Genomic DNA, 17,856 nt, shown 5'->3' with positions numbered 1-17,856 from the left:
ACAGGCCCTTTAGATAGAGCTCTTATAGATAGTGGAGTCAGGGGATATGGGGGATTTAAACACTCTTCCTTCCCCAGACAGTCTGAGGAAGGGTCTCGACCCGAAACATCGCCTATTCCTTCGCTCCATAGATGCTGCCTCACCCGCTGAGTTTCTCCAGCATTTTTGTCGTCCTAAGATCAAAAGAAATTCGCTTTCTTTAAAATCTGACAACGAGGGCAGTCTTTTCTGTCGAGGGATACTTAGAAGCAAGAGATATAACTGTGACAAAATCCTCTGGTCCTACCCGCAGGTAACCAGACACAGCAGCCTACATGTTTATATTCTCTAACGCTGAATGTTGACGGGGCAATGTGTAGCTCAGTCAGCTGTGGTTGGGCAAAGGCCGGCAGGCGGGCAAGATGCAAGGTAGAGCCAAAGGTCCCAGTTGCTGGAGGACTGCCTCCTGTGTTGTCAGCGTCTGTTGACCAGGGGGAATGATGGAGTCAAAGGTAGAGGCTGGGAGACGAGAGCCGAGAAGGTTGATGGGCAGATGGAGCCAAGCAGGGGATTGTAATCAAAGGGCTGTAGATGCAAAGATACAACACGCAGATTGCTGCAGTAACTCAGCGGGTCAGGCAGCATCTGCGGAGAACATGGATAGGTGACGTTTCACACAGTGCTGGAGTAACTCAGCGGGTCAGGCAGCATCTGTGGAGAACATCGATAGGTGACGTTTCACAGAGTGTTGGAGCAACTCAGCGGGTGCAGCAGCATCTGTGGAGCTAAGGAAATAGGTAAAGTTTCGGGCCGAAACCCTTCCGGGTTTCGGCCCGAAACATTGCCTATTTCCAGAGGGGTTTCGGCCCGAAACGTTGCCTATTTCCTTCGCTCCATAGATGCTGCTGCACCATTACTCAGCGGGTCAGGCAGCATCTGTGGAGAGAAGGAATGGGTGACATTTCGGGTCGGGACCGTTCTTCAGACTGAGATATTGACTGGTCAACACACAACAGAAGCTTTCCACTGTACCCTGCTACACGTGACAATAAACTCAGCCGAAACTGAAATGGCTGTTGTTGTGTGCGTGGGGTTATGGTGTTTGCCCCTTTAACTGTCTGCTGAAGTGGTCAAGCAACCCACACCAGCACTCAGGGCTGACAGGCAAATGCTGCCCTTGGTCACATCCAGTGAACAAATTAAACAGTAATTACTTGGATGGAGTGTGGAACTACTGCCAACCCACAAGACCTAATTGATAAAGTGGCTGTCGGCCGAGGAAAATGAATCATTTTAAATTGTGAAATTAGTTGTGAATATTGGACAGCTGTGTCCCTTTAGCTAAAGGCTGCGGTGGTTAACTTTGCCCCATAAACTTTCTGTCCTCACATCATTCATCGAGGCACTGGTGTGAAAGGAGAATTGCCCAACTGTGGGGCCCTCCACAGATGCCGTGTGAAGCCGGGAGGAACTGCAGATGCCGCCGGTTTACACTAAGGATAGACACAAAATGCTGGAGTAACTCAGCGGGACAGGCAGCAACTCTGGAGAGAAGGAATGGGTGACGTTTCGTGTCAAGACCCTTTTTCTGACCACATCTTCAGGTCAGTCAGAAGGGTCTCAAGCCGAAGCCGAAGCTTCACCCATTCCTGCTCTCCAGACATTTTCAAGAGAGAGTTAGATTTAGCTCTTTGGGCTAACGGAATCAAGGGATATGGGAAGAAAGCAGGATCGGGGTACTGATTGTGGATGATCAGCCATGATCACATTGAATGGCGGTGCTGGCTCGAGGGGCGAATGGCCTACTGCTGCACCTATTGTCTATGTTTCCAGAGATGCTGCCTGTCCCACTGAGTTCCTCCAGCACTTTGTGTTTTGCACCGAACTGCTATCCGAGGAAAAGTCTTACAATTGCTGCCATTTTTCTCCCCACATTACCAATTTACTATACTCGTCTGCGCTGATAAAACCCTATGTAAACATTCCGGCTTCTGTAGAAATAGCAGGGCCACAATGACAGAGGAGATATATACGGACTGTGTGTCAGTCTAGTTGGTTTCTAAAAGCCAGCATCATTTATAACCACATTGATGGGCTCCACGATGATGCCTCGAATCACACACTGGCAGGCAACCATTTGTTTTCTGTGAGTTGATTTCCTGTGACACATGGCTCATGATAATCAAGCTGATTCTCTGTCTTATAAATGCACTCACAACACACAAGGCATTCATTCCTCTGCCTTTCACTACAAGCTCAGCTCCCGCATGTCAAAAGGTCTAATTGCTGTTCAGTAATTCTCCAGATGAAATCACCCTGGTTGTGAAATTAGATGAAATGTCTGCTCTCTTTTAAGGTGAGCGGGGCAAACTTTAAAGGAAGAGAACCCAGAGTGCTGGAGTAACTCAGTGGGTCAGGCAGCATCTGTGGAGAACATGGATAGGTGACGTTTTCACAGAGTGCTGGAGTAACTCAGCGGGTCAGGCAGCATCTGTGGAGAACATGGATAGGTGACGTTTCACAGAGTGCTGGAGTAACTCAGCGGGTCAGGCAGCATCTGTGGAGAACATGGATAGGTGACGTTTCACAGAGTGCTGGAGTAACTCAGTGGGTCAGGCAGCATCTGTGGAGAACATGGATAGGTGACGTTTCACAGAGTGCTGGAGTAACTCAGCGGGTCAGGCAGCATCTGTGGAGAACATGGATAGGTGACGTGTCACAGAGTGCTGGAGTAACTCAGCGGTCAGGCAGCATCTGTGGAGAACATGGATAGGTGACGTTTCACAGAGTGCTGGAGTAACTCAGCGGGTCAGGCAGCATCTGTGGAGAACATGGATAGGTGACGTTTCACAGAGTGCTGGAGTAACTCAGCGCGGGTGCAGCAGCATCTATGGAGCTAAGGAAATAGGCAACGTTTCGGGTCGAAACCCTTCTGGGTTTCGGCCCGAAACGTTGCCTATTTCCAGAAGGATTTCGGCCCGAAACGTTGCCTATTTCCTTCGCTCCATAGATGCTGCTGCACCATAACTCAGCGGGCCAGGCAGCATCTGTGGAGAACATGGATAGGTGACGTTTCACAGAGTGCTGGATTAACTCAGCGGGTGCAACAGCATCTATGGAGCTAAGGAAATAGGTAACGTTTCGGGCCGAAACGTTGCCTATTTCCAGAAGGGTTTTTGCCCGAAACGTTGCCTATTTCCTTCGCTCCATAGATGCTGCTGCATCTGTGGAGAACATGGATAGGTGACGTTTCACAGAGTGCTGGAGTAACTCAGCGGGTCAGGCAGTATCTGTGGAGAACATGGATAGGTGACGTTTCACAGAGTGCTGGAGTAACTCAGCGGGTCAGGCAGCATCTGTGGAGAGAAGGAATGGGTGGCGTTTCGGGTCGAGACCCTTCTTCAATCTTCAATCTTCCGTCTGAAGATGGGTCTCGACCCAAAACATCACCCATTGCTTCTCTCCACAGATGCTGCCTGTCCCGCTGAGTTACTCCAGCATTTTCGGTTTCAACCAACACCTGCAGTTCCTTCCATCACTGTGCTTGTTCTATGTTACACGTTATTTTTTGAATGGTGATTGGTTTCAATTGTAACAAGGTTTTGATACCTGTGCAAATGTTCGTTTTAATCGCGAGGTAATCCTAAATACAGCAGCAGTTATAAATAGCAGAATAAAGACTGCAAAATGTGACTCAGAAACGAGTGTAGGGTTGAAGGTAAACATGCGTCGTGCAGTACAATGTAGTGTAAGGAAGTGGCGCTGAATACAACACAGATGGGAAAATGAAGTGTTTGTGACTACACGGGCAAGAGAATTCATTTGCTTTCACTCCAGAGACACACTGTATAATCGCCCTCGCAATAACACCAGCGGATTTCCCACACAGTCACATTGTATTCATGAGGGCAATGGGCAGGGTCAGTGTTGCCTCAGATCTACTGCTGCAGGTGTGGGTCAGCTCTCAATGGAATGGCTGTGAAAACTCCATCTACACCGAGAAAAAAACACCATCATCACAGATAGACACAGAACGCTGGAGTAACTCAGCGGGACAGGCAGCATCTCTGCACACTAGGAATGGGTGACGTTTCGGCTCGAGACCCTTCCTCAGACTGACCCGAAACGTCACCTATTCCTCCTGGTGTTCTCTTCCAGATGCGCTATATCTCTAAAACTGAAAAAAACAAAAAAAACACCCTGGGGTAAAAGGTTCAGACTGTCTACCCTATCTACGCCTCTCAAAATGTGATATACTTCTAACAAGTCCTCCCGCAACCTCCAATGTTCCAGAGAAAACAATCCATGTTTGCCCAACCTGGTGGTGGAGGCCAAGTCAGTGGATATATTCAAGGCAGAGATAAATAGATTCTTGATTAGTGCGGGTGACAGGGGTTACGGAGATAGATCACCAATGATTGAATGATGGAGAGGACGATGGGCCGAATGGCCTAATTCTGCTCCAATAACTTGAACTCTCCCTGTAGATCATACCCTCTAACCCAGGCAGCATGTTGAAGTCGGGTCTTGACCCAAAACGTCACCCATTCCTTCTCTCCAGAGATGCTGCCTGTCCCGCTGAGTTATGCCCCTGTCCCACTTAGGTGACTACAGGCGACTAGACTGTTGCCACACGGTTGCCGGGGTGTCTGTCGCCCGTACGGTCGTGAGTCGTCTCCTCCGTCGCCCAAAGAATCGTAGCGTTTGTCTGGTCGCCGCTGGATTTTGAAATGTTCAAAACCTTTCAGCAACAGTCGGCGATGGTTGGCTTGACGCCAATGAGCGTAGCTTGACGTCACCTGATGTAGGTGCTGTCGTGGGTTGTACCCAGGTTAATGTAGCTTGTCACCAGGTGACGTTGGTTGTGGCCAGGTGTCGTTGGTTGTGGCCAGGTGTTGTTGGTTGTGGCCAGGTGTTGTTGGTTGTGGCCAGGTGACGTTGGTTGTCACCAGGTGTCGTTGGTTGTCACCAGGTGACGTTGGTTGTTGTGGCCGGTTCTGACCGTTTTTTTTTGTTGTTAAAGTAATGATTCTATTTCTAATTTGAAGTTGCAGGGGGACCCAGTGGCCGGTTTGCAGGGGGGGCCCAGTGGCCGGTTTGCAGGGGGGGCCCAGTGGCCGGTTTGCAGGGGGGGCCCAGTGGCCGGTTTGCAGGGGGGGCCCAGGGGCCGGTTTCACGGCGAGCTGCTACGACTATTACAGTCGCTGACAGTCGCTAAACAATAGCCCATGTGGGACAGCCCCATAACTCCAGCTTTTTGTGTCTAACTTCGGTTCAAACCAGCATCTGCAGTTCCTTCTGAAACATCTTTGTTTAAACAATGGGGATGGCCGTGAAGATACATTGAGCAGAGTTACCGTGCCAACACTGTGGAACATTGACGTACGGCAAAATGGAAAAGATCATTGCAGTTCAATGCATCCGTCATCCTATCCTTAGCTATTAATTTAACTCTGCAACAGAGTGCTTGAAACTTCACTGTGGGCTTATTAGTTCATGAATGCTTCAATGTCTCTGCATTTGTTCACCCTGCTAGTTGTTAAGTGGAATTAATCTGTTAAGGTGCAATTCCATTAAAACCGGGCAAAACCAGTCCATGCAAATGTGTTCAGGCAGGTTTATCAAAGATTAGAATATAGAAGAGTACCGCACAGGAACAGGCCATTCGGCCCACAATGTCCATGCTGAACAATGATGCTATTCTCCTCTGATCCATATCCCTCCATTCCTTGCATAACCCTACAGGTTGATAAAACGATGAGAGGCGTAGAGGGGGTAGACAGTCAGAACCTTTCCCCAGGGTGGGAGTGTCCAAGACTAGAGGGCGCAGCTTTAAGGTGAGAGGGGCAAGGTTTAAAGGAGATGTGTGGAGCAGGTTTTTTTTACACAGAGGGTGGTGGGTGCCTGGAACGCGCTGCCAGGGGTGGGGGTGGAGGCAGATACGATCGTGGTGTTTAAGAGGCTTTTAGACAGGCACATGGATATGCAGGGAATGGAGGGATAGGGGTCACGTGCAGGCAGAGGGGATTAGTTTGACATCATGTCCAGCACGGACCTTGTGGGCCGAAGGGCCTGTTCCTGTGCTGAACTGTCTGTGTTTGATGTTAACTCGTACCATATCATGTGCAGCTTACAGGAATGGTACAAAGAAAGGGTTAGTTGAATAGTATTGGAATTACATAAACCTTGAATCGAAAAGCTGCCCAAATCGGCTTGCTCGCTCCTGTCAATTTGACCCTGGCATCGTTCCCAAATCAACAAAACCAAAACATCGTTTCTGCCCAACATTTTCAACAATGTTCCATTGTGTTTGTCTGTGAACTATTCAAATCTTTATTGCTCTTGAAATAGTGGCTGAAGATGTCTGCTACTGATGTGAAGATTGCTGTCTTTCTGCTCTCTTGCCCCTATCCCTGCCCTCTCTGTGCCCCCCATCCCTGCCCCATCCCTGCCCCATCCCTGCCCCATCCCTGCCCTCTCTGTGTCCCCATCCCTGCCCCATCCCTGCCCCATCCCTGCCCTCTCCTGGCCCTCTCTCTGCCCCCATCCCTGCCCCTCTCTCTGCCCCATCCCCTGCCCCCATCCCTGCCCCCCCCAGGCCCTGCCCCCATCCCTGCCCCATCCCCTGCCCATCCCTGCCCCATCCCTGCCCCATCCCTGCCCCATCCCACCCCATCCCTGCCCCATAGTCCCTACCCCATCCCTGTCCCTGCCCCATCCCTGCCCTCTCTCTGCCCCATCCCTGGCCCTCTCTCTGCCCCATCCCTGCCCCATCCCTGCCCCATCCCTGTCTCTCTGCCCCATGTCTCTCTGCCCCATCTCTGCCCCATCCCTGCCCCATTGCAGGAATGGTACATCCCTGCCCCATCCCTACCCCAGTCCCTGCCCCATCCATAAACCCATCCCTCGAAAAGCTGCCCAATCCCTCTTGCTCGCTCCTGCCCAATTTGCCCCATCCCTGCCCCATCCGTGCCCCTCTCTCCCCATCCCTGCCCCATCCCTGCCCTCTCTGCCCTCTGCCCATCCCTGTTCTCTCTCTGCCCCATCCCTGCCCCATCCCTGCCCTCTGCTCTGCCCCATCCCTGCCCCATCCCTGCCCCCATCCCTGCCCCCATCCCTGCCCCATCCCTGCCCCATCCCTGCCCCATCCCTGCCCCTCTCTGTGCCCCATCCCTGCCCCATCCCTGCCCCCATCCCTGCCCCATCCCTGCCCCCCTCCCTGCCCCATCCCTGCCCCATCCCTGCCCCATCCCTGCCCCATCCTGCCCCATCCCTGCCCCTCTCCTCTCCCCATCCCTGCCCTCCCTCTCTGCCCCATCCCTGCCCTCTCTCTGCCCCATCCCTGCCCCATCCCTGCCCTCTCTCTGCCCCATCCCTGCCCCTCTCTGCCCCATCCCTGCCCCATCCCTGCCCTCTCTCTGCTGCCCCATCCCTGCCCTCTCTCTGCCCCATCCCTGCCCTCTCTCTGCCCCATCCCTGCCCCATCCCTGCCCCATCCCTGCCCCATCCCTGCCCTCTCTCTGCCCCATCCCTGCCCCCATCCCTGCCCCCATCCCTGCCCCATCCCTGCCCTCTCTCTGCCCCATCCCTGCCCTCTCTCTCTGCCCCATCCCTGCCCTCTCTCTGCCCCATCCCTGCCCCATCCCTGCCCCTCTCTGCCCCATCCCTGCCCCTCTCCCTGCCCCATCCCTGCCCCATCCCTGCCCCCTCTCTGCCCCAGTGCGTAGAGAGTAGTGGAGGAAGGAACTGCAGGTGCTGGTTTAAATCGAAGATAGACACAAAGTGCTGGAGTAACTAACTCAGCGGGGCAGGCAGCGTCTCTGGAGAGAAGGAATGGGCGACGTTTCATGTCGAGACCCTTCTACAGACTGTGGTCACCAAAGATCTTATCGCTATAAGATCTTTGGTTGTCACGGAAGAATGAGATGGATAGACGAGGAGGGGTAAGGTGTGAAAACAGGACAAAGGGAATGGAGATCAAGGGGGATCATTGTCGGCTGGGAGAAGGTGACAACAGCAATGCAAACAGATATAGAATGTAGACAGAGACTAATACTGGTGGGAGAAGTGGGGAGGGGATGGAGAGAGGGGAAAGCAAGGGCTAACTGAAGTTAGAGAAGTCAATGTTCATACCGCTGGGGTGTAAGCTGCACAAGCGGAATATGAGGTGCTGCTCCTCCAATTTGCACTGGGCCTCACTCTGGCCATGGAGGAGACTCAGGACAGAGTGGTCAGTGTGGGTGATGGAACACTGCTCTCTGCTGCCACCTAATGATGACTCCTGGAGGCGCTGACTCACACACAGAGAGTGGTGAATCTCTGGAACTCTCTGCCACAGAAGGTAGTTGAGGCCACACAGTTCATTTGCTATATTTAAGAGGGAGTTAGATGTAGCCCTTGTGGCTAAAGGGATCAGGGGGTATGGAGAGAAGGCAGGTACGGGATACTGAGTTGGATGATCAGCCATGATCATATTGAATGGCGAATGGTGCAGGCTCGAAGGGCCGAATGGCCTCTAATCCTGCACCTAATTTCTATGTTTCGATTTCTACATAAAATTGCAATCGGCAAGTATTAGTTTGAGTAGACACAAGGAACTGCACCTATTGTCTATGTTTCTCCCTGGGTAAAACTCAGAGAATGGACATTGTCCAACCCGGAATAAATATAAAGGAGGAAAAGACAAATTAATTGAAGTGCTCACTGCCAATGCTAATAAACTAACAAGCATTTAGTCTGAAGATGGTGCAGCGGGTAGAGCTGCTGCCTCACAGCGCCCGAGACCCGGGTTCGATCCTGATTACGGGTGCTGTCTGTACGGAGTTTACACGTTCTCCCAGTGACCGCGTGGGTTTTCTCCGGGTGCTCCGGTTTCCTCCCGCACTCCAAAGAGCTTTGTAGGTTAATTGGCCTCTGTAAATTGTCCCCAGCAAGTACATGGTAGACACAAAATGCTGGAGAAACTCAGCGGGACAGGCAGCATCTATGGAGCGAAGGAATAGGTGACATTTCGGGTCGAGACCCTTCTTCAGACTGATGACAAAAATGCTGGAGAAACCAGATTCAGATTCAATTTTAATTGTCATTGTCAGTGTACAGTACAGAGACAAACTCAGCGGGTGAGGCAGCATCTATGGAGCGAAGGAATAGGTGACGTTTCGGGTCGAGACCCTTCCGGGTCTCGACCCGAAACGTCACCTAATCCTTCGTGGTCTCGACCCGAAACGTCACTGATCATAGATGCTGCCTCGCCCGCTGAGTGTCTCCAGCATTTTTGTCTACCTATAACTCTGTAATGCTCAGGCAAAGTCACACTGCAGGTCGTGCTCATGGAGCCAGCCGTGAGTGTGAAAACCTCATCATCTATTAGCCAACAATCAAAGTGATTCCATTAAATGCCGAGTCCTGTCACCCTCAGGCAAAGAGCATTAATGCAAGATTATATTTGTCCGATACATTGAGCAAATGTACATTAATGTGCGTGGAGAAGCGAGCATAATGATAATTGCCTCTAGTCTGATGCAAAGATTACGGCAAACAATATTATTTTGTCTCTGGTGAAGACAGTGAAATATGCTTGACTCCAGAACCTCTCCTGCAGCCTAACACCTTTGCACCTTTCCCCCTCAACCCTCAATGTCCAAGTCTCCATCAGTCCTTGGTCATACAGTCAGAGAGCTCGGGAACAGGCCCTTCGGCCCAACGCGTCTATGCTGACCCATCCCACCTCCCCACATTTGGTCCCAACCCCTCGATTGTTCCCGATGTTGGGGAAGTCCAGGACCAGGGGTCACAGCTTAAGGTTAAGGGGGAAATCCTTTAAAACCGAGATGAGAAGAACTTTTTTCACACAGAGAGTGGTGAATCTCTGGAACTCTCTGCCACAGAGGGTAGTTGAGGCCACAGTTCATTGGCTATATTTAAGAGGGAGTTAGATGTGGCCCTTGTGGCCTAAGGGGATCAGAGGTTATGGAGAGAAGGCAGGTATAGGATACTGAGTTGGATGATCAGCCATGATCATATTGAATGGCGGTGCAGGCTCGAAGGGCCGAATGGCCTACTCCTGCACCTAATTTCTATGTTTCTATGTTTCTATGAAACCTTTTCTATCCCTCAACCTTGTCTGAAGAAGGGTCTCGACCTGAAACATCACCCATTCCTTCTCTCCAGAGATGCTGCCTGTCCCGCTGAGGTACTCCAGCTTTTTGTGTCTATCTTCAATTATTTGTAAACATTGTTAAAGTCCCTGCCGCAACTATCTCCTCTGGCAGCTCAGCTCGTTCCATACACCCACCACCCTCTGAGCGAAAAAGTTGCCCCTCAGGTTCATATTAAATCTTTCCCCTCTCACCTTAAACCCGTGTCCTCTGGTTCTTGATTCCCCTACTCTGGGTAAAAGACTCTGTGCGTCTGCCCGATCTATTCCCCTCCTGTTCATTAGTCTCCTGCGCTACAAGGAGTAGAGTCCCAGTCTACTCAACCTCTCCCTGTAGCCCAGACCCTCGAGTCCCAGCAACATCCTCGTGAATCTTCTCCGCACACGTCCCACAGCAGTGCGACCACAACTGAACAAACCCAACCACTGAGCCTCCAGGGAGGCAATTTCAAAAGAGTCCCAAACAGTTCCTAATCATAAAATCATGCTGATTCTGCGTCTTGGAATTCTGTGGCTTGGAATTCTGTGGCTTGGAATTCCAGAGGGATGTGGGAAAGGTTCCATGTTACAGACTTATATCAGCAAAGTTGTAGCCGGGGCCATTAGTATGTGGCCACTGGAAGCTGTTGACCATGGTTGCTCATTGACCCATAGGTGTCTCCATGAAGCTCGTTGCTTGGTTCATGTATGTTGTGTTTCTATGACTGTTGGCAGATCGATTTTCCCTCCTGGGATTAATAAAGTTCTACTGTAAATGTTGGGCATGGACTAGAAGGGCCAAGATGGCCTGTTTCCGTGCTGAAATTGTTATATGGTTATATGGTATTGTATCAGAGGCCAGAAGGCAAGACGCAGTTGCTAAATTTGGCGTTTGAAACAAATGAGGTTTGCAGCGGGATATAAACAGACTGGTGAAGTGGGCAGGTTGAGTTTAGTTTAGAGATACAGCATGGAAACTGGCCCTTCGGCCCACCGGGTCCGTACCGACCAGTGATCCCCGCACACTAACACTATCGGTCCGCAATAACCTAGCTGACCTCCCGGTGGCTCAGCACTTCAACTCCCCCTCCCACTCCGCCTCTGACCTCTCTGTCCTGGGTCTCCTCCATGGCCACAGCGAGCAGCACCGGAAATTGGAGGAACAGCACCTCATATTCCGTTTGGGGAGTCTGCACCCCGGGGGCATGAACATCGACTTCTCCCAATTCTGTTAGTCCTTGCTGTCTCCTCCCCTTCCTCAGCTCCCCTGCTGTCTCCTCCCACCCTCCAGCCTTCCGGCTACTCCTCCTTTTCCCTTTCTTGTCCCCACCCACCCCCACCCCTGATCAGTCTGAAGAAGGGTTTCGGCCCGAAACGTTGCCTATTTCCTTCGCTCCATAGATGCTGCTGCACCCGCTGAGTTTCTCCAGCTTTTCTGTGTAACCCTAACACTATCCTACACCCACTAGAAACTGTACGCCTCTGGAGTGTGGGAGGAAACTGCAGATCTCGGAGAAAAACCCTTGCAGGTCACGGGGAGAACGTGCAAACTCCGTACAGACAGCGCCCGTAGTCGGGATGGAACCCGGGTCTCCGGCGCTGTGAGGCAGCAGCTCTACCCGCTGTTGACAAGGGAAACTGCAGGTTAGAATCGAGAAGGAACAGATCATTTTACGACAGTCCTGACCTGGAGCATCACCTGTCCACATCCCCCAACGGATGCTGCCTGGCTCGCCGAGTTCCTCCAGCACTTTACCTCTTGCTTGAGATTCCAGCCGAACCGAGCTGCACTCAATATTGTATCTGAAGAAGGGTCTCCACCCAAAACGTTACCCATTCCTTCTCTCCAGAGATGCTGCCTGTCCCACTGAGGTACTCCAGCATTTTGTGCCCATCTTAGAATAGACACATGGAACTGCAGGTGCTGGTTTACAAAGCAAGATACAAAGTGCTGGAGTAACTCAGCGGGTCAGGCAGCATCTGTGGAGAACATGGATAGGTGACGTTTCACACAGTGCTGGAGTAACTCAGCGGGTGCAGCAGCATCTATGGAGCTAAGGAAATAGGCAACGTTTCGGGCCGAAACCCTTCCGGGTTTCGGCCCGAAACATTGCCTATTTCCAGAAGGGTTTCGGCCCGAAACGTTGCCTATTTCCTTCGCTCCATAGATGCTGCTGCACCATAACTCAGAGTGTCAGGCAGCATCTGTGGAGAACATGGATAGGTGACGTTTCACAGAGTGCTGGAGTAACTCAGCGGGTCAGGCAGCATCTGTGGAGAACATGGATAGGTGACGTTTCACAGAGTGCTGGAGTAACTCTCAGCGGGTCAGGCAGCATCTGTGGAGAACATGGATAGGTGACGTTTCACAGAGTGCTGGAGTAACTCAGTGGGTCAGGCAGCATCTGTGGAGAACATGGATAGGTGACGTTTCGGGTCGGGATCCTTCTACAACAATGTCCGAAATCTTTGAGATGAAATGAATGAAAGATATGCAAAAAAGTCCAATGTCCACAATGGGGTAGAGGTGAATCGGACAGGACCCTAGCTTGTGGAAGGGCCGTTCAGAAGCCTGATAACAGAGGGGAAGAAGCTGTTCCTAAGTCTGGTGGTGCGCGCTTTCAAGCTTCTGCACCTTCTGCCGGACGGGAGCGGGGAGAAGAAGGAATGATCGGGGTGGGACAGGGACAAGTCTTATGTGGAGGAAGGAACTGCAGAAGCTGGTTTAAACTGAAAATAGACACTGTAGTAACTAACTCAGCGGGACAGGCAGCATCTCTGGAGAGAAGGAATGGGTGACGTTTCGGGCCGAGACCCTTCTTCCGACTATTCGTTTCATTGACATCCTGCTGGGTTTCGCTGTTTGTATCACTCATTGTCACCTTCCCCACAGCCAACAATAAACCATTGTGGGCTCCACCGTTCCGTTGTCATCGTTGCTGGCTTTGATTTGTCTATTTGCATTTCTTTCATTCATTTGTTCTATGCACCTGTTCATATCTCTCTCGTTTCCCTCTCCCCTGACTCTCAGTCTGAAGAAAGGTCTCGACCCGAAACATCTCCCATTCCTTCTCTCCAGAGATGCTGCCTGTCCTGCTGAGTTACTCCAGCTTTGTGTGTCTGGCAGTATCATCAAAGACCCACACCATCCTGGCCACACACTCATCTCCCCGCTACCTTCAGGTAGAAGGTACAGGAGCCTGAAGACTGCAACAACCAGGTTCAGGAATAGCTACTTCCCCACAGCCATCAGGCTATTAAACCTGGCTCGGACAAAACTCTGATTATTAATAACCACTTTCTGTTATTTGCACCTTACCAGTTTATTTATTCATGTGTGTATATATTGATATTATGGTCTATGGACACACTGATCTGTTCTGTGGTCAATGCCGTCTGTGTTCTGTGTGGTGAAGCAAAGCAAGAATGTTATTGTCCTATACAGGGACACATGACAATAAACTCACTTGGACTTGAACTATCTTCATAGGAATATTTAAAATCTTTCACACTGAGGTTGAGGTTTATTAATGTCACTGTACCCAGTGAATAACTTGGCAGCTCCAGCTTTTTGTGTCTACCTTTGGTGTAAACCAGCACCTGCAATTCCTTCCTACACGAGGTCTCCTTCATGCCTGGCCTGATGTTGAGACCAGCGGAGCTGTCTGTCTGTGTGCTGAGCTTTGTGATGGAGACACAAAGGGACAATGTGAGTTGCCATCAAGGAGATGATGTGTCTTCACACAGCAGGGGGCTCATTCAAGTAGAAATTGCTTTATTCTTCTCCACACAATTATTGTAAGACAAGAAGGATTTGCAATGGGAGATGCAAATTGCTGAGCGGTTAATATGATATTCACAGATGGCAGTTACACCGGCACTCTGTGCAAAACACAGTGATAATCTCATTAGCTAAGTTCAACATAGTATCCTCTCTCTGTCTCTCCCTCCCTCTCTCCCTCCGGCTCTCTCTCTCTCTCTCTCTCCCTGTCTCCCCTTCCCTCCCTCTCTTTCTCCCTACTTCTGTCTCTCCCTCTCTCTCTCTCTCTTTTTTTCAGTGTTTATTATCACCATTGATAAGAGAGTGCCTTGAAGTTTGGCCTCCAGGTACAGAGTGCAGAATGTAGTTCTCAGCATTGTAGCGCATCAGATCCAATGTGTACGAGGTCTCAACATGTCTATGGAGCGTGGGAGGAAACCGGAGCACCTGGAGAAAACCCACGCGGTCACGGGGAGAACGTGCAAACTCCGTACAGACAGCACCCGAGGTCAGGATGGAACCCGGGTCTCTGGCGCTGTGAGGCAGCAGCTCTACCCGCTGCATCACCGTGCCGACCTGTGAATGATCAGCCCCTTCATGGGTACAGGTGGAGTACAGGTTAGAAATATAGACAATAAGTGCAGGAGTAGAGGCCATTCGGCCCTTCCAGCCAGCACCGCCATTCAATGTGATCATGGCTGATCATCCACAATCAGTACCCCGTTCCTGCTTTTTCCCCACATCCCTTGATTCCGTTAGCCCCAAGAGCTAAATCTAACTCTCTCTTGAAAACATCCAGTGAATCGGCCTCCACTGCCGTCTGTGGCAGAGAATTCCACAGACTCACAACTCTCTGGGTGAAGAAGTTTCTCCTCATTTTTAACGATGAATGATTCTTCTGAAACTCAGTTCCCTCTCTGGTGGGAATATCGTGTGTGTGGGCCATTAGTTCACAGTTAAAGTTTATTACACAAATAAACCACTTCTCCATTCTGAACAGTTTTATCTCAAAGGCTGGAATAATCTAATCTAGAAGGGTCTCGACCCGAAACGTCACCCATTCCATCTCTCCAGAGATGCTGCCTGTCCCGCTGAGTTAGTTACTCCAGCTTTACACAGCTACAGCTACAGCTCTTCACCAGATATAAACTGTCCAGGGTCTGACCTCCCCAAGGGTGACGCTCAACAGACTTGGTACTGGAGTTGGGAGTTTCAATGCCAGCGTGTGGAGATGGGGGCTCCCTCCACCAGAGCCCAGCCTGTGAACAGCAGACAGCCAACTGTGTCATCTCAACCACCCACCAAATGGAGCTGTGTCAGGGCCTGGCAGACATTGACACCAACAGAGGCAACAACCTGGCTGTTCAACTATCTAATTATTCCTTTGGTTTATTGATGTTTCATTTGCAAGAAGAAGAAGAAGAAGGCTCCAGCATTTTTGTGTCTATCTTCGGTTTAAACCAGCATCTGCAGTTACTTCCTGCACTGTATCCATTCCATTGCCTGCGGAAATACATAAGTGACTCTGACAACCAGTGGCAGGGTGCTAGTATTATTATGCATGTGCTCTGTGCTACGCTGTGTAAATATCTATCACCCTCTACAGTAGAAGCTGCTGGAGCCTGTCTACTGTCCAATTTAGATGCTGCTTGATCTGCACCTCAACGCTGCACGGACATTAGTATTCTGAGTGAAGCCCTTGTCCTATCTGAGTCTGCTCAGCCTGGAATAAAACGCACGCACACTGAGATAACAGGCCTGGCCTATCTCCACCGCCACAATTCATTCACGCTTTTAAACTATTATTAAAGATAGTTGTGGGTGCAGAGAAGATTCCTCCTCCTCCCCTGGAGATGGTTTTATCGGGCAGGAGACGTTTTTTTAATTAACGTCAATTCAATGTAATCAATTTTAAGATAAGGCTGTGCAGTGTGAGGGGACGGGAGAGAGAGATAGATCAGTCTAGTTTATTGTCCCGTGTACCGAGGTACAGTGAAAAGCTTTTTTGTTGCGTGCTAACCAGTCAGCGGAAAGACAACACATGATTCCTTTTTTATTTATTTTTTTTATTTTTATTTTTATTAGAAGTACATTAAGTTGCAGTAATACACACCACATATATCTCATTACATTTGTTGGACCACTTCATTTTTTGAACTTTTTAAAAAAGGTAGAAATAAAAGAAGTGAGGAAAGTGAGCAAGAGTTGTGAAGGTGCAGGAAAGTGTTGGGAAAAGAAAGCCCCTTAGAGAAGAAGTTAGAGAAGGAAGTAAAGAAATAGATCCCAGAAAGAAAGAAAGAAAGAGTAACAATCGCTCTATTATAAAAAATAAAAAAATTCCGCAAAAAAGGATATACTAACCGTATTTTTCACCCCCCGATACCAGATCCTGGCACCATTTATTTTTTAAATGACTATTGCACCTTATGCTTGTAATAGTTCCAGAAATACAGACCACGTCTTTTGGAAGTGGTCTGCTTTGCCTGCTAGGAGGAGTCTCATCTCTTCCAGGTGTAATGTTTCGCACATGTTTGAAATCCACATTTTTATTGTTGGTATTGGAGCGTTTTTCCAGACTTTGAGTATAAGCTTTTTTTCCCACTATTAGCCCATAATTAAGTAAATTCTTTTGAAACCCGTTTAGTTCGGGGCTACCTTCCGTTATTCCAAAAATAATCCATTCTGCTTTTGGTATCAGTTTTATTTTAAATAGTTTTGTGAAGATTTCAAATATTTCGTTCCAGAATTTTTTCCAGAATCCACAACACATGATTCGGATCGAGCCGTTGACAGTGGACAGATACAGGATAAAGGTTTCAGTTTGTTGTCACGTGTACAAATGAAGGTACAGTGAACTCGAAAGACCTGCAGATAGACTTGGTTTATACTCTCTAGAATTTAGAAGATTGAGAGGGGATCTTATAGAAACTTACAACATTCTTAAGGGGTTGGACAGGCTATGGATGCAGGAAGATTGTTCCCGATGTTAGGGAAGTCCAGGACAAGGGGTCACAGCTTAAGGATAAAGGGGAAATCCTTTAAAACCGAGATGAGAAGAACTTTTTTCACACAGAGAGTGGAGAATCTCTGGAACTCTCTGCCACAGAGGGTAGTTGAGGGCCAGTTCATTGGCTATATTTAAGAGGGAGTTAGATGTGGCCCTTGTGGCTCCTGGGGGGATCAGGGGGTATGAAGAGAAGGCAGGTACGGGATACTGAGTTGGATGATCAGCCATGATCATATTGAATGGCGGTGCAGGCTCGAAGGGCCGCAATGGCCTACTCCTGCAGGCAGCAGCCTAATTTCTATGTTTCTATGTCAAAGGCTCGTGTGTTGTACATCGCAGCCAAACTTTAAAAAAAGCAATTACACACGGAAACAGGCCATCTCTGCATAAAAGTAACATCAACATCCAATTTTTTGGATTTCCCCACACATTCCTAACAGTGCCATAATAATAGTCTATTGTAGTTCATTTCTTATGAGGATGTCGTGTTTAATAATCTGATGGCTGTGGGGAAGAGTCTGTTCCTGAACCTGGCCGTTACAGTTTTCAGGCTCCTGTACCTTCTTCCCGATAGCAGTGGTGAGATGAGTGTGTGGCCAGGATGGTGTGTGGGTCCTTGATGATGTTGGCTGCCTTTTTGAGGCAGCGACTGGGATAGATCCCCTCGATGGTGGGGAGGTCAGAGCAGGTGATGGACGGGGCAGTGGTCACAACTTTTTGTAGTCTTTTTCGCTCCTGGGCGTTCAAGTTGCCAAACCAGGCCACGATGCAACCGGTCAGTATACTCTCTACCGTGCACCTGTACAAGCTCAAGAGAATCCTCTTTGACATACCGACTCTCTGGCGCTGTGAGGCAGCAGCTCTACCCGCTGCACCACATGCTTGCAACAATATCAACAAATGATGGACCTGGAGATGTCAGCAAGGCTGATGGGTGTGTGTGTACATCGATGTCTTGTTAAAGATATTGGCCTA

General features: G+C 49.7%; 1 protein-coding gene across 1 annotated transcript in view; it reads right to left on the bottom strand.

The window, feature by feature from the left end:
* Nucleotides 1-364: 364 nt before the first annotated feature.
* ran (RAN, member RAS oncogene family) overlaps nucleotides 365-17,856 on the bottom strand; it is a 117,288-nt gene continuing 99,796 nt past the window's right edge. The window contains exon 7 of the mRNA XM_055655537.1: nucleotides 365-498. Within this exon, the coding sequence (XP_055511512.1) occupies nucleotides 365-498 (134 nt within the window). The remainder of the gene's footprint in view (nucleotides 499-17,856) is intronic.

This window comes from Leucoraja erinacea, chromosome 25, assembly GCF_028641065.1.
Source record: "Leucoraja erinacea ecotype New England chromosome 25, Leri_hhj_1, whole genome shotgun sequence".
NCBI lineage: Eukaryota > Metazoa > Chordata > Chondrichthyes > Rajiformes > Rajidae > Leucoraja > Leucoraja erinaceus.
Note: the sequence above shows the minus strand (reverse complement) of the source record. Positions and strands in the feature narration are given on the sequence as shown.